The sequence below is a fragment of the Astatotilapia calliptera genome, chromosome 1 (assembly GCF_900246225.1).
Source record: "Astatotilapia calliptera chromosome 1, fAstCal1.2, whole genome shotgun sequence".
Classification (NCBI taxonomy): domain Eukaryota; kingdom Metazoa; phylum Chordata; class Actinopteri; order Cichliformes; family Cichlidae; genus Astatotilapia; species Astatotilapia calliptera.
In genome coordinates this window covers 23,125,787-23,140,512 of record NC_039302.1, presented here as the reverse complement: position 1 = coordinate 23,140,512, position 14,726 = coordinate 23,125,787, and the positions used below count along the sequence as shown (strand labels likewise).

The window sequence follows — 14,726 nt, the reverse complement described above, 5'->3', positions numbered from 1 at the left end:
GAGCGTGTGGGGGACTGATTCAACACTGTGGGAAATGTAGTGGTTCTAATACAATTTCTGCATAAAAACTGGCCTTTCTGATCATCGGCCTGTGCACATGAGATTACATGCACTGTGGCATCTGGTTGTCATCAGGTAGGATATTTTAGTGCATCGTGCTCTCTGTTTTAAGGATTGCGTGGTTAAGATGCAAAAATAAAGGGTGATTTCTGAAGTGATGAATTTATAATGTAAGCCAGACAACTCCCTAGTACCCTGAAGGTGTGAAGAGCATTTTATGCCAGAGACTTTGACAGAAGCCTCAGCTTTCTCTTTTATTCTCAGCATGCACAGCAAATAGAATATTCTATCAGAAGAGACTGAAGGTGATGTAGGAAACAATATTGATTCATCTGAAATTGTTGCTTCTTGAATAAAATTATGGTAAAATACGACCAAACAGAGATATTATGTCATAGAAGAGCTGCAATAACTCTTTTTTCGATGCACGACTATACAGACTGCTTGCTATATAACCTAATTTTGACCGCATGCTGTTTTTCTAAAGTTGTATAATGACAAAGTTTGTTTGTCTGCATGCTCAAAATTCATTTTAGTCAAATTAGATAGCAATCATTTCAGATATAAAACAAAAAAAGTTTTTCGTTGTTAAACAAACTTACTGCACACCCGTATGAAACTGATGATTCATGATTAAAACTGGCAGTCCCAGGCTTCTACCTTTCTACCTTTAAAACCCGCCACCAGCCAAATGGCTGGTAGGCTTTTAGCTAAGCTTTAGCTTCAGGCAAGTGGAAGCTAAATTGGCTAGTCATTCATATGTAAATTGGGTTGTTACCTGGGAATTCTGGAGGGAGGGGAGTGGGGGTGTGTGGATGAGGGGGTGGGGGAGCTGCTAAAAGCGGTGAGCTTCCTTTTGTTTCATCTTGATGCATTCTCAATCATCCAGGGAAACAAATCTCCAAAAGTCACCAACTTGGAGTGTTTTCAGTTTGCCATCTTAGGGAGAAATCAACACACATGGGTGTAGGTCCTTTGTTGCTGAGATTTATTGATAAAAACAGTACAAAAAATCAACCATTTGTACACATTTTTACAAATAATTATAAAAAGTGAGTGAGTACATTTCAACATTTTCAGCAATCACTCACAATCCTGGCACTGCCATGGTATCTGTAGTCTGCATTTACCACATGTGTATCTGTTGCAGTGAACACATCGCACAGTGGCATGATTGTTCTTGCAATTGTGTTTGACCTGACACATGGCTCTTTTTCCAGGGCTCGGTGTGGAGGGTTGTGTCAAAGGCAACTGTTCTTTTCTTGCCTTCTTCGCAGCTACATGAGAGTGAGCTAACTCCCTTGCAAGCTCCACCAGGAAGTCCACCCGTCTTTCCTTCGTCCCGGAGCATGCTTGATACAGCACATGTGCATTCAGTGCTGCCATGTCAATCATGTTATAAAACACGGCAACTGGCCAGCGCCGTGTTCCTCTGCGGACAGTGTACTCCCGAACCATCTGGTCCATCTGGACCATCTGGGTTTTGTGCCTCGCCCCGCGCTGAAACACAAAAACGTGCTCCCCAGGATGGAAGCTGGCTCCAGCAGGTTTGTGAGGACCTCAGAGCTCAGCTTCAGGGCCTGCAGGGGGATGTCTGATCACAGCTACAGCTGCAGTTATTATATGATATAGCTGTTTACAACTAACATTTAAACTCTCCATTCCTTCAACCTCTGCTGCCACGCTGACGGCGTATGCGGCCAAACGGAAGAAGACAGTCTATATTCTTAGCAGCATGCACGGCGTGGTTCAGACTGATAACACTACCAAAAGGAAGCCAAACACTGTCACCCTTTACAACAAAACAAAGTGTGGCGTGGATGTGATGGACCAGATGGTTCGGGAGTACACTGTCCGCAGAGGAACACGGCGCTGGCCAGTTGCCGTGTTTTATAACATGATTGACATGGCAGCACTGAATGCACATGTGCTGTATCAAGCATGCTCCGGGACGAAGGAAAGACGGGTGGACTTCCTGGTGGAGCTTGCAAGGGAGTTAGCTCACTCTCATGTAGCTGCGAAGAAGGCAAGAAAAGAACAGTTGCCTTTGACACAACCCTCCACACCGAGCCCTGGAAAAAGAGCCATGTGTCAGGTCAAACACAATTGCAAGAACAATCATGCCACTGTGCGATGTGTTCACTGCAACAGATACACATGTGGTAAATGCAGACTACAGATACCATGGCAGTGCCAGGATTGTGAGTGATTGCTGAAAATGTTGAAATGTACTCACTCACTTTTTATAATTATTTGTAAAAATGTGTACAAATGGTTGATTTTTTGTACTGTTTTTATCAATAAATCTCAGCAACAAAGGACATACACCCATGTGTGTTGATTTCTCCCTAAGATGGCAAACTGAAACACTCCAAGTTGGTGACTTTTGGAGATTTGTTTCCCTGGATGATTGAGAATGCATCAAGATGAAACAAAAGGAAGCTCACCGCTTTTAGCAGCTCCCCCACCCCCTCATCCACACACCCCCACTCCCCTCCCTCCAGAATTCCCAGGTAACAACCCAATTTACATATGAATGACTAGCCAATTTAGCTTCCACTTGCCTGAAGCTAAAGCTTAGCTAAAAGCCTACCAGCCATTTGGCTGCTCTCCGGGTTAACTGTCCTCTTAATAGGAATCACTTCTTCAACCCTTCTGACTCAATCTGCAACAGAGAATCATAAATAATAAGAAAAGACAGAAATGAAGATAAATGAAACTTTTAAAAAAGGACAGCCCTCCTGCACTTCTCTCCAACTCCAACAACACTACTTGAGTAGTTGAGAATGCTGACCACAGATTTAAAAATAAAAGAATCATCATCCATTTCCAATGTAAATGTCACAAACAGACAGTTACAGCAGTTACAGTATATCAGTTTTGCAATGACTGACCACCACATGACTGCACACAGTGTTTTTTCAGATAGTAAAAATAGTTTTTAAACTGTATTTGGCCCATTTAAAATATATTTGGGCATTTCTTAACGTTTTCAGGCAGATAAACTATCAGAGGATAGCTGTACCTTTAGTTGACATTTAGCACCTCTTAATTAGTTCTGAGAAAAGTATGCCAAGAGATTCAGGTGCTTTTTAACTTGTTTCCCTCTCTTGCTTTTAAGTGTGTAAAAGCTGTTTCATATTTTAACTACAACAAGTACAGCTGGTCATTCTGATTCCTTATTTTCATTCAGCAACCTCCAGTGAAGCATGGAAGGTTTGTTTACGTGTATTGTTTGTAGCTAGCTTTGAACCCCCTAAAGGAAATTTGCAATTTTTTAAAGTCCATAATTCCTATTTTGTTCATAAATATTGTGTGGCTTTGCATATTTTGGAAATGAAAGCACAGTTCCTGTAGGTATTCCATCTTGCTGAGTAGATGTGGGCACAGAGCACATGTTAATTTGGAATTCCCCACTGTAGTGCTTAACCATGTGTCTTGTAACCTGCCAGTACATCTGAAGTCTGTCATGTGGGTTATACCCAGCTGTGGTTTCTAATGGCAACTAAAAACAATGTGTGTGAATGGATGTGTATGACGAAGAGTGTGTGTGTGTGACCCTGAATGCCTCTGCAGTCAGTAAAATTTTTGCAGCTGTTCTGTCACTGCCTTATTTCAGGTAAGCCAGCAACCGGGAGAATACTTGCTGGCAGAGCCCTGGGCTAACTACCTCTGTAGCTACCTTTGCGTGCTCATCCTTTGTCTGTCTGTTGGAGTGTTTGTCTTTCTGCCTCTCTGACTGTCTCCTCCACTGTCTGTCTTGCTTACTCCCATATCTATGTGCATAAGCATGGAGATCAGGAGATAGGTTTGCCTCAGGCTGTTTCTATACCAAGAGTGGTTGTCTGCTACTTTGAGAATATCTTTTTTCCATTTTTCCCCTCTCCTTGTTCAAACTGACAAGGAGAGGGGAAAATTATTCCGACAATATTTCAGTTTTGGTAAAATCCAGGTTTTCATACAACACATATAAATTTACAATTTTGCATGTACTTATAAAAACACAAGACATGAACACAATAACCAAGCCACCTCTTCACATACAACTTTATAAAAGTAAAAAACATGAAAGATCAAATTTAAATAAATGCCTGCATATTTTTTTACTTTTAAGTTCACACATGTGTATAAACTTTCATTACTACAGCACTCACTCACACATTATCTTTACATGGAACAGTTTCATTACAGCAATACATATTGTTATTGGAAAAAACTGTTTTGATAATTATATCTTTTTTCAAAAAAAAGATCTTTTGTATTTTCTTGTACAGTGTCCATTTATTATGAGTTACGCCTCACCATAGCTTGGCACATTACTTTTTTCTGTGTCCTACATAATTTTACTTTCAACAACAGAAATAGTCTTTTCGTTGCAAATTATGTTACTGAGATAAGATTTCTGCTTTTCTATTGGAAAGGTCCCAAAGGGTCAAGCCCAGAGCAGCATGCAGGATTCTATTGGCCTTGAAGTCCTTCCCTGGCATATATAAATATTGTTTATTTGTGTATGCTGCCATGTTAAGGTCACAAAGCTGAGCTGCAGGCAAAATATTGCAAAGTACTTTATCTGAATAAAGGGATGAACAGAATATTTGTCTAAAGTATAAACATTCTCCCAGTGTGATGACAAGCTCAGAGTTGTGGTGATAGTATGACCTGTAAGGATGTGTGCTTCCCCTGGTTCCCCTTGATACTGTACCAAGTAAATACAGTAAATGTTTACATTTGAGTCTCCTGCAGTCCTCTGTCTACACTGAGGCAACACAGTCTCGTCAAAATTTACATGACAATAATTAATGTCAAAGGCAGAGGTAAAGTAAAGCAAAACTATACTCTTTATCTTTCTTTTAAAGTGGAAAAACTTTAACTACCTTCCCTCTGCCTGTACATTCATCAGTATATGTCAAAGCCAGAACAGCAATTAAATTTGCAACGGTGTGAAAATATCTCATCAAAATTCTCCACACCTGTTGGCCTGATCTTTAAAACTTCTTCTCTGAAAATTGGCCAAGGCTTACTTTGCAAGTTGTGTTGTAAGTCCTATCTGCCAGCAAGAGTGATAAAAACACAACAGAATAGTTGCCTTTCTTTTCCTGCTTTCATTCACCAGGGACAGAAACAACTATGTTGTTGTACTGTGGATGCTGGCGGGTGTGTTCACATGTCTGGATGTGCTTGCGTAACTGTAGAAATGTTTTCAAGTATGTTCCTGGCCTTGTGTGTGATTGTCTCTTGGAGTACCCTTTGTGTTTGTCTTCACATGGAAATTCTGATTTGTGTGCTTTCTGCCCAGGGTAATGCAACAACAGTAGGTTGCCATGGTTTTGTAGATTGTAGGGCTGTGTTAATGATGCACGTTTAACTCACACAAACAAACACACAGACATGCACAGATGTACATACACACACACAGACATACCTAAACAGCAGTCATCTTCTTGCGCTATGTGCTACCATGATGAGTTTAAATCTCTTACCAGCTTTGCCCCCTGATTTGTCCATATTCACTATTTTTAACCTCTCTGTCCACAAAAAACAATATAAAATTAACAAAAAACTCACTTGTGCTGTAAACTTTTTTCTTGAACTCCTTAACAGAAAAGAGTCATCAAAGTTATTTGCCAGCCTTGAAACGCTATACCAAAAGCTTGGATAATTCAAGGTTGATTTAACGATTCAAGCAGTTCTTAACTGAATCTCATTTAACTTGACCTTCACACCTCAGTGCAATTTACAGCGAAGAACAGAAGCTACATCTTATAGAGATAAATTGAAACATTAATACAAAGACAACCATAAAATGTTTAATGTAGGATCTGGTTTTATAGAGAGAAATCGTCTTCAGTGGGCCAAAATGTTGGGCCAGATCTAAAACTGGTGGAAACCCTACTTCTCCAAACCAACCCGAGGATAAGAAGACCCAGTCAAATACAGTCCCGATCAAACGTTTAAGACCACTTGGAAAATGGCAAAAAATCATATTTTGCGGGGTTAGATCTTAACAAGGTCCCAAGTAGAGCTTCAACATACAACAAAAAGAAATGGGAGTGAGACAAAACATTTTTTGAGCATGCAATTTAAACTGAAACAGGCTGTTTTACAGCTGATCAAAAGTTTGGGATCACATGGCCACTAATAGGTCAAATCTGTGCAAAAATGTGGATTCAAATTTTTTTTATTTTTTATACAAGTTATCATAAAATGCAGTACTTGCTCCAATGTTCCTTTATGCTTTCTTTTATTATGCATAGTAATGTCTGCTATGGTGTTTTAAAATATCTTGGTTAATATGCATTAGTGAATGGATGGATGTGTTTCAGCTGCTGACACTTTAAGCTGCATAAATTAAGGCATCAAATATGCACTTTTTTCCACTCTCATCTTCTTGCTTCCTGTCCTTGTAGCTGAGTGTGGAGGTCACATAACTGGTGCGGTGTCTGGACGGATTCTGTCTCCAGGATATCCTGCTCCATACGACAACAACCTCCACTGTACCTGGACTATAGAGGCTGATACAGGAAAAACTATCAGGTAATTTAAGTGCACGTGAGTAATGTCGCAATGACTTGCAGTTATCTGGGGTATTTCCTGTTCTACATTAATGGTAATGCTTCACAAAAGGATTGAAGAATAGAAACTGGCTTTTTTATAAATAAATAAGTCTGTTGATGTGAAAGTAAACAATCTTGTATTTTTGTGTTTCCTCAGCCTGCACTTTATTGTCTTTGACACCGAGGTTGGCCACGATATTCTGAGAGTTTGGGATGGCCCATCGGGACCATCAGATGGTGGGATCCTGTTGAAAGAATGGTCAGGGCCAGCGTTACCTGAAGACATCCACTCGACTTTCAACATACTTACGCTGCAGTTTGATTCTGATTATTTCATCAGCAAGCAAGGATTCTCAATACAGTTCTCCAGTAAGTAGCTTTCTCTTTATACTGATATCATTAAACATGAGGTAGAAGAAGAACATTTGAGTTACGAGAAACTGCTCAGAAATGTAACACGATTCTACTAAATCTGTAATTCGGGTGGTCTGCCCTACTTTACCCCTCAGATCCCTTTATGAAGGAAAGCCAATTACAAAATTACCTATTAATTTCGTTAAAACTCACCACTCATCCATATAGTTTTGTGGTAATCATATAAACCCTATTTTTGCTATAAGAAAATTAAGCTGGCATTAATGTGGAATTTAACAGGATTTCTGAAAAAGCTTTAGTCATAGAATCAAATGAGACATTTAATATCTCACCTTGGGAGCCATGTTCAGTAAGTACTGAAGTAGCCCACCAGAGACGGTGTCTCATTTCATTTTTAGAGCATGAAAGATTTATTTGGGAAACTGTAGTCTTGTGTTTTCTGTTAATTATTTTGTAGATAATGTTAATGAATTGATTTTTCTGTTTTTGTTTTGTTTGTGTTTGGGGTTTTTTTCCCCTTTTTTTTTAAGATGAGCTCACTGAACCTAAGCTGTTGCTGCCGTTTGTCCCAGGGCAACCTGCATGGTTGTTGTGCCATTTTGATGCAGAGATGCCCTTTGGTATTTGAGTCAGTAGACCCCAAAATGTCTGTGCATCCTCCTTTTAGATTTAAATCTTTTTGATCCACTATGGCACCAAAACCGATCAGAGGCACACCGAGAAAGAAGGATTTAGAAAGTACCATAACAACTAGGCGAGAATGTCAACTGATTGTTCACGAGACCATTCGTACACACCTGTTCTTTATACAGGTTTGTATAAACACAAAAGTCCAACACGCATAACTGTCAGGTTTTCTACAAATATTTAAAGTAATACAAATTTATGTCTACATATTTCTCGCTTTTTCTTTCTCGCCATCCTTACACATCGTCCCGTTCTTTCCATGTGGAAAACAATAAATATTTGCCCTTGGTAACATCATAATTATAGCCCTATTATTCCATTACTATGGTAATGACCTTATATTTTTACCTCCACATTGATTTAGGAGGTGGTATTCTCCACCGTTTGCATTTATTTAAGGCCAAGTTTTTTTCCTCCTTACTTCTTGACTTAACACCTTAGATTTATATGTTAAGCCCCTAAGGGGTCCAGTCCCAAAGGGTGGATAGATATCCCTTCTCTAAACAGTGCTGGAATTTCAGAAAACAGAAAGGGACAATATTTAATATCCAATTTATGCTGTATTTTTTTTAACATAGATCATTTTTTTCTTACTCTTTAGACAATTATTAATCTGATCAAAGCACTATGTTGTACTTAACCAACAGGCAACCAAGCTATTTTACCAAATGAAATGTCAGAGTCAGGGTCCTTTATATTTGGCTCTGTTTCTGTTGACCATACCTATGAAATGTTATATATAACATTTTTAATGTAAAATTGTACATATAAAATTACATTGTTCAATCTCGTCTGTTCAGCTACTCTTATAAAGCATTTTCAGTTTCAGCTAAAATAAAATAGGAAAAAGAAAAAATGTCAATTTTTAAAGCCCATAAAGTGAATTGTGTGCTCAAGTATGCTTGTGCCATTTTAACACCAAACTAAGATGAACTCTGAAAATTAAAGTCGTTATAGATAGGTTTTTGTTTTTTAAGTCTTAAATCGTATTTATCTGTTCTATCTTAAAAGTAAATAAATAGAAATGTTATTTGTAGATATGTAATGCTTAAAGTATTTGGAGCACCTTAGGGCTGATTGTGCAGTAACGGGCAATGTAAGTTCATCTAAATCTAGTTATCCCCACTTAGCACGCTGCTTAGCTCGAAGGCAGAGCCAAAAATTACCTAACTTGTTGGGGTCAGTGTGACCACATGTGTCTCCCGATATCACTACTTCTGATAAGTAGAGTAATTATATTAGTCACTGTCAGCATGATAACATAATAATAAGCTCCATTTGGACTCACTCTGCTATGCGTGTGTGTATTGTTTTTGCTTCTGCTGCTGACAGTACGACACTGGCAGTAATGTTACGTTTGAGTGCATCTGTCTCAGTTCCTTTTGTTCTCTGTGCTCCTAGTACATCAATATTTGTCTGCCTTTGTTTTCTGCACTCTCCAGCCACAACAGCCACGACCTGCAACGACCCCGGCATTCCTGTCAATGGTTCTCGATACGGGGACAGTAAGGAACCTGGTGACAGTATGACATTCCAGTGTGACCCAGGGTATCAGCTTCAGGGCAAAGATACTATCACATGTGTGCGAATGGATAACAGATTCTACTGGCACCCTGACCCTCCAACATGTGTAGGTAGGTGTACAGCTCTTTGTGGATCTCTTACTGCCAAGCTGGACCTTCAGTTAATTCACGTGATACATTACACTTTGTTTGGGGGCTTATATATATCATATAGCACACTAAAAAAACAGAATATGATGAATTATATTATTAGATTAGATTAGATTAGAGATTATATCTCTCGGCTGGCCTGGGAACGCCTTGGTGTTCCCCCGGATAAACTGGAGGAGGTGGCTGGGGAGAGGGAGGTCTGGGCTTCTCTGCTTAGGCTGCTGGCCCCGCAACCCGGCCCCGGGTAAAGCGGAAGAAGATGGATGGATGGATGGATATTATAAAGGCACTAGTAGCATTTTTGTGGTGGCTCGTTGTTTTGTTTTGTACATTTGAACACTACACAATGGTAGACTCCACCTAAGGTTATATTTGGGTTGGACACTGAACACCCTTGGTATGTTTATCCCGAGGTTTGATCTGTAGCACTGTCGAATGATGGAAATAATGTTGATTGAGTTCCCACGTTAAACAGTTGAAAGTCCGGCGCACTTGCTCCTTTGCACTGTCATGCTTTTATGTCTTTGTATTCCTCTTTACGCTCTTCTTAAGCATTTGACTTCTTCACTAAAGGACAAACATGGCCTAAAGCCCTGAAACCTGCCTTATGTTTTTAATTAATTAAATTCATTGAGCTTTTCAATAATACAATCACTAATACAGCAGCTTTTCTCACCAGACAGCCTACGTACTTATAATGCTGCATGCCAATATTTTTTGAATTAACAGTGCTCAGGTGCCAAACTACATGGCCTTAATGTGTCACATTCATTTTGTTGATAAACTGCGTCATCCAGTTCAGTTTTGTCTCACATGTGACATTGTGTGTCACGTTAGAGTAGATGGATGTGGAAATCAAAAGAGATTACCATTTAAGGTCCTGAGCTACATTATTTTCAATTATTCAAGGATCAGAACGGACAGATTTCACAAGTCACTGAAAACTCCTGAAGTAGCAGGTTGCTCGTGTCGTCAGCCACCCAGCTAGCACCAAGACACCACAGACAGCTGGCTTACTGTTAGATGCTACGGTCTCCTTTTCTGTTGCCTTTTGCTTTTCTTATCAGCCACCAGTGTATAGAAGTCCTCCAGCAGAGTTACACAGACCAGAGATTGCCTTGTAACCATGTGTGTGAAACACATTATTCTTTGTCCCTGATATTGCCTTTGACTCTTTGCTAGTGACCTCAGGTTTGCATGAATGTAGATAAAATGTTGGGCTCATATCTCGCTCCATTTTCGCTTTACTTAGAGGGTGCTTCCCTGTCCTGCACTTTCACTTCAGGTAGCGAGTCCTCTGTGTTCAAAAGCTCCCAAGATGAAACATACTATACACGACTATGCACAATGGACTTAGTGTGTTAGTGTGCTTCTGCTTGTGAGTGATTTGCAAGTGTTAATGCCTTTGTTTACTTCTATTTCACTGTTGATAATCCATTCACACCCACCTGCCAGCCCCAAGACACATCTCTGTGTTGCTAACTCTTCCTTCACATCACCAAATTGCTGCTTGAATGCATCTTTCTGTCTCTCTTGCCAATATCTTTTTCCTGCTCTCTGGCTTCTTGTGGGATAAAAGATCGCTAGGGGTAATTTTCTCTCTTAACTACCCCCAGCCCTACACTCTGCAACTAAATCTCGCAGTCTCTCTCTCTCTCTCTCTTTCTTTCTCTTCTGCTGTCTGCAACCACCTTTGGAGGTTATATTGTCCACTAGGGGTTTTTCCCACTGTCCTCACCAATTTCTGCTATACTTGCCATTACCAACTAACTCATTTTGTCTCTGCCTTTCTGTGGGTTTTATATGACAGGTCAATCAGGGGTTATTCTGAGTCCAAATAACCCCAAGCCCAATGCTATGCAATAATGTTTCTCCCTTTTTCCCCCTCACTGTTCTCTCTCATCTTCAGCAACATGTGGCGGTAACGTCAGTGGTCCTTCTGGGGTAATTCTGTCTCCCAACTACCCCCAGCCCTACCCGCCTGGGAAAGAGTGCGACTGGAGAATCCGAGTCAACCCAGACTTTGTCATTGCCCTCATCTTCAAAAGGTAGATTACCTATTAATTGTATCTATTAATGAAAGACTAACCTTTTACCTTCCCTTTTCCCAAGCATGTATGTTTATGAACCTTAAGCTAACAATTGCAGCTGACTCAGTAGATGAAAATTTATGTTTTTGCCACTTTAAGGCAGATTAAGCATATACACATTATTTTATGTGTTTTCCCTAATGATAAAGGGGTGGTTCCTGCTCTATTTTCTTAAAGGGAAATGTTTAAGAGGTGTTGACATAGAAAACAAAGCAACTTTGACAGTTTCTGATAACTTCGTGTTAATTAAGGTTTTATAAGTGTCACAATAATATGTAATGTATGTGTGTTCTGCATGAAACAAAAGCCATCTTGAATCGTGTCTATTTATTGTGCCTGAAAATGCTGATATTTCTCACAGTCACTAAGACATGTCTTATTGGCACATTCTGGTAAGTATTTAAGCTTTTTTTGCTAGAAAAATTATTAACAGATTATATTAGGATGTTACAACAGGAAAGATCAGGGACTGCAACTGTAATAACACATCAGGACAGGCCGATGATTTCACTGATGATATAAATGTTTAAAGTGTTTGTCCAACTGTGTGAGAAAACATTAAACATTTTAATTTTAAAGATTTTAATGAATGTTTATAGAAGTTTTAGTGTCGACTCCTTGTAACCGTGGCCATCGCAGAGTCAAAAAAAGTCATTCTGCAGTAAAATTCATTGTTTTTGTAGTAAGATTATCTCTTTAGAAATCATAACCTTTTAACAGCCTAAGGCCCAGATTTACCAAATGGACCAAATTAACAGATAAAAAAAAAATGGTAAAAATCCACTAATGGGAGTGGAAATTCGGAACTAATATATATACACTGCTCAAATTTAGGGATCACTTTTTAATCAGAGTATAGCAAAAAGTCAGTTAAACCTCAGGATATTGGACAGCCCCCAAAACAGGAATTATTTTATTTTTCTCTCCTCATCTTCTATGAGAGTTTTCACAATGTTTGCATCTGGCTAGGGCCAGTGTCACTACTGATAACATGAGGCGATAACTGGACCCTACAGAAGTTGCACAGGTAGTTCAACTCCTCCAGGATAACACATCAGTACATGCCATTGCTGGAAGATTTGCTGTCTCCAAGCACAGTCTCAAGAGCATGGAGGAAATTCCAGAAGACAGGCAGTTACACTATGAGAGCTGAATGGGGTTGGGTCCTTAACCCATCGGTAGGACCGGTATCTGTTCCTTTGTGCAACTACAAACAGTATAAGCACTATCAGAGAATTACAAAATAACCTCCAGCAGGCCACTGGTGTGAATTTCTATGACCAAACAATCTGAAAAGACATCATGAGGATGGCTGAGGGCCCCACATTTTCTACTGGACCTCATGTTTTCCAGAAACTCAGTGATGCCCTGGTCCAGATCTGGCAGGAGAGCCCATGGATACTATGTGTCGACCCATTAGGAGCATGACCTGGTGTTAGGCATGCATACAAGCGCAAGTGCGGCCCATACAAACTACTGAGTACCATTTTGAGTTACTGCAATGAAATCTCTGCAAAATGGACTAGCTTGCCGGGTCATTTTTTCACTCAGATTTTGGGGTGTCTTTGAATTAAGCACTTTGATGGTCGATCATTTCCATTTCCACAAAATGATGCAGCATCTATTCATTTCTAACATATTACCTAGTCCATAACAGTTTAGATATCTAGCCTTTTTTTCCATTGTCATCTAATGCGTTTTCAAAACAGTGTACAAAGATGTGTACAGATCGTTTTTGACTAATCTACATTCTACCAAGAGCATCCCCAATGAAGGGATGAATAATATGTTAACTAAAATAGTTAAAGTTTAGGACTGTGCACATGTTTCCTTCTGGAAGCAGAATGGCATCAAATTAAAAAGAGGCAGCTGGTGGAGAATCAGTATGTTTTTGATATAGTCTTCTGTTACATATTATTGTTAACTCCGCTGATAACTTTGTCTAATCTATTACAAGCTAATCCACAAAATAAAGCTAAAACTGAAATCTGTAACTTTTGACATGTATGATTTTCAGAAGAATGCAGTTATTTACTGCCAAATTCTGACCCATACATATATCAATGAAGCAATTGTTAATGTTCCATTTGCATAAATGTGCACATAGCCCGTAATTGGATATTGTAAGATTCAGTCATTAGATATGTCTGAATCTAAATCCCAGTGATTGCTTCATTTTGACAGATGTTTGAATGTGGTGTTTAAGAGACCTGATAACAACAAGGTAGAAGTCCAAAAAAGCTGCTCTGCTTGTTTCTCTGCTGAAAGGAAAAAATTACAGATACTTTTTTATCTTTGAAGAATCTTTGTGGAGAAATGGGACTAAAAGGCTGAAACACTGCCCATCATTCACTATAAAAGCTAATTTGGCTTCCAATACGTATTTGTAGGCCTTTTGAATTGGGATTCTCCTCTTCCCTCACTCCAGTGTGTCACGCTGAGTTCAGTTCAGTTTAGCTAACAAAGCCAAAAAACAAGAACTGTTAACATGTCAGGGCGAAGACTGTGCAAAGAGACAGATGTCAAGACAGATGCAACATTTTGGCACCACGTTCATAGCTTTTTGCATCCAACGCTTCCAATTACATGCTCATTCTGACATTTTCTCCCGGCATCCCGAATAAATTGAGGCTTTTAGCGCCAACTATCGATCATAATAACACATGCTTTTATTGCGTGTGAAATACAGTGCAATTTGCAATAAATTGCACGTGTCGAACCTTAGCCATTTCTATAATTCCTACCTGCGTGCAAGCTTTTCAGTCCCAAATTTCACATAGCTGGGATTGTTAATAAATCTGACCCTAAATCTTTTTAGTCTTTTATGTTTCATCACTGTGACCATTTTGATAATGTCCTACACATAGGAACAAGGTATTCTAAATTAACAGTATCTAATGATCTAATGTATATATCAGTGCAACATTGAATACATCACTATACAAATATATCTATTTGTATTATATCTATATTGAAAAGTACTGTGACTGCATGCAAAAAGAAATTAGAATGATCTTTTTCAGACAAACACACTAAACTTGATGCAGTGAGATTACAGATACTATTCTTGCCTTGAAATTGCTGTGTGAATTAAAGGAATTTCCAACCATTTAATGTTTTGTTTTTTGGTAATAGGGCAGTGTTTATTTACATTTCGAGTTCTGCTTGTGCCTCGGTGGTAAATATTTTACAAGTCACAGTGGTTAGCGGCTTATGACTAAAGCAAAAGTGAAGACTTGAGCTTCAAATGTAGCAAAAGAGATAAAAGCAAAGCGGACTTTCTCCAG

At 39.2% G+C, this 14,726-nt stretch overlaps 1 protein-coding gene across 3 annotated transcripts in view; it reads left to right on the top strand.

The window, feature by feature from the left end:
* Positions 1–14,726, top strand: part of LOC113023905 (CUB and sushi domain-containing protein 1) — a 435,654-nt gene that overhangs the window by 336,614 nt on the left and 84,314 nt on the right. For all 3 annotated transcript variants that reach the window (XM_026170386.1, XM_026170376.1, XM_026170368.1), the window contains 4 exons: positions 6,468–6,594; positions 6,772–6,983; positions 9,119–9,310; positions 11,259–11,397. In XM_026170386.1, the coding sequence (XP_026026171.1) occupies positions 6,468–6,594; positions 6,772–6,983; positions 9,119–9,310; positions 11,259–11,397 (670 nt within the window). The remainder of the gene's footprint in view (positions 1–6,467; positions 6,595–6,771; positions 6,984–9,118; positions 9,311–11,258; positions 11,398–14,726) is intronic.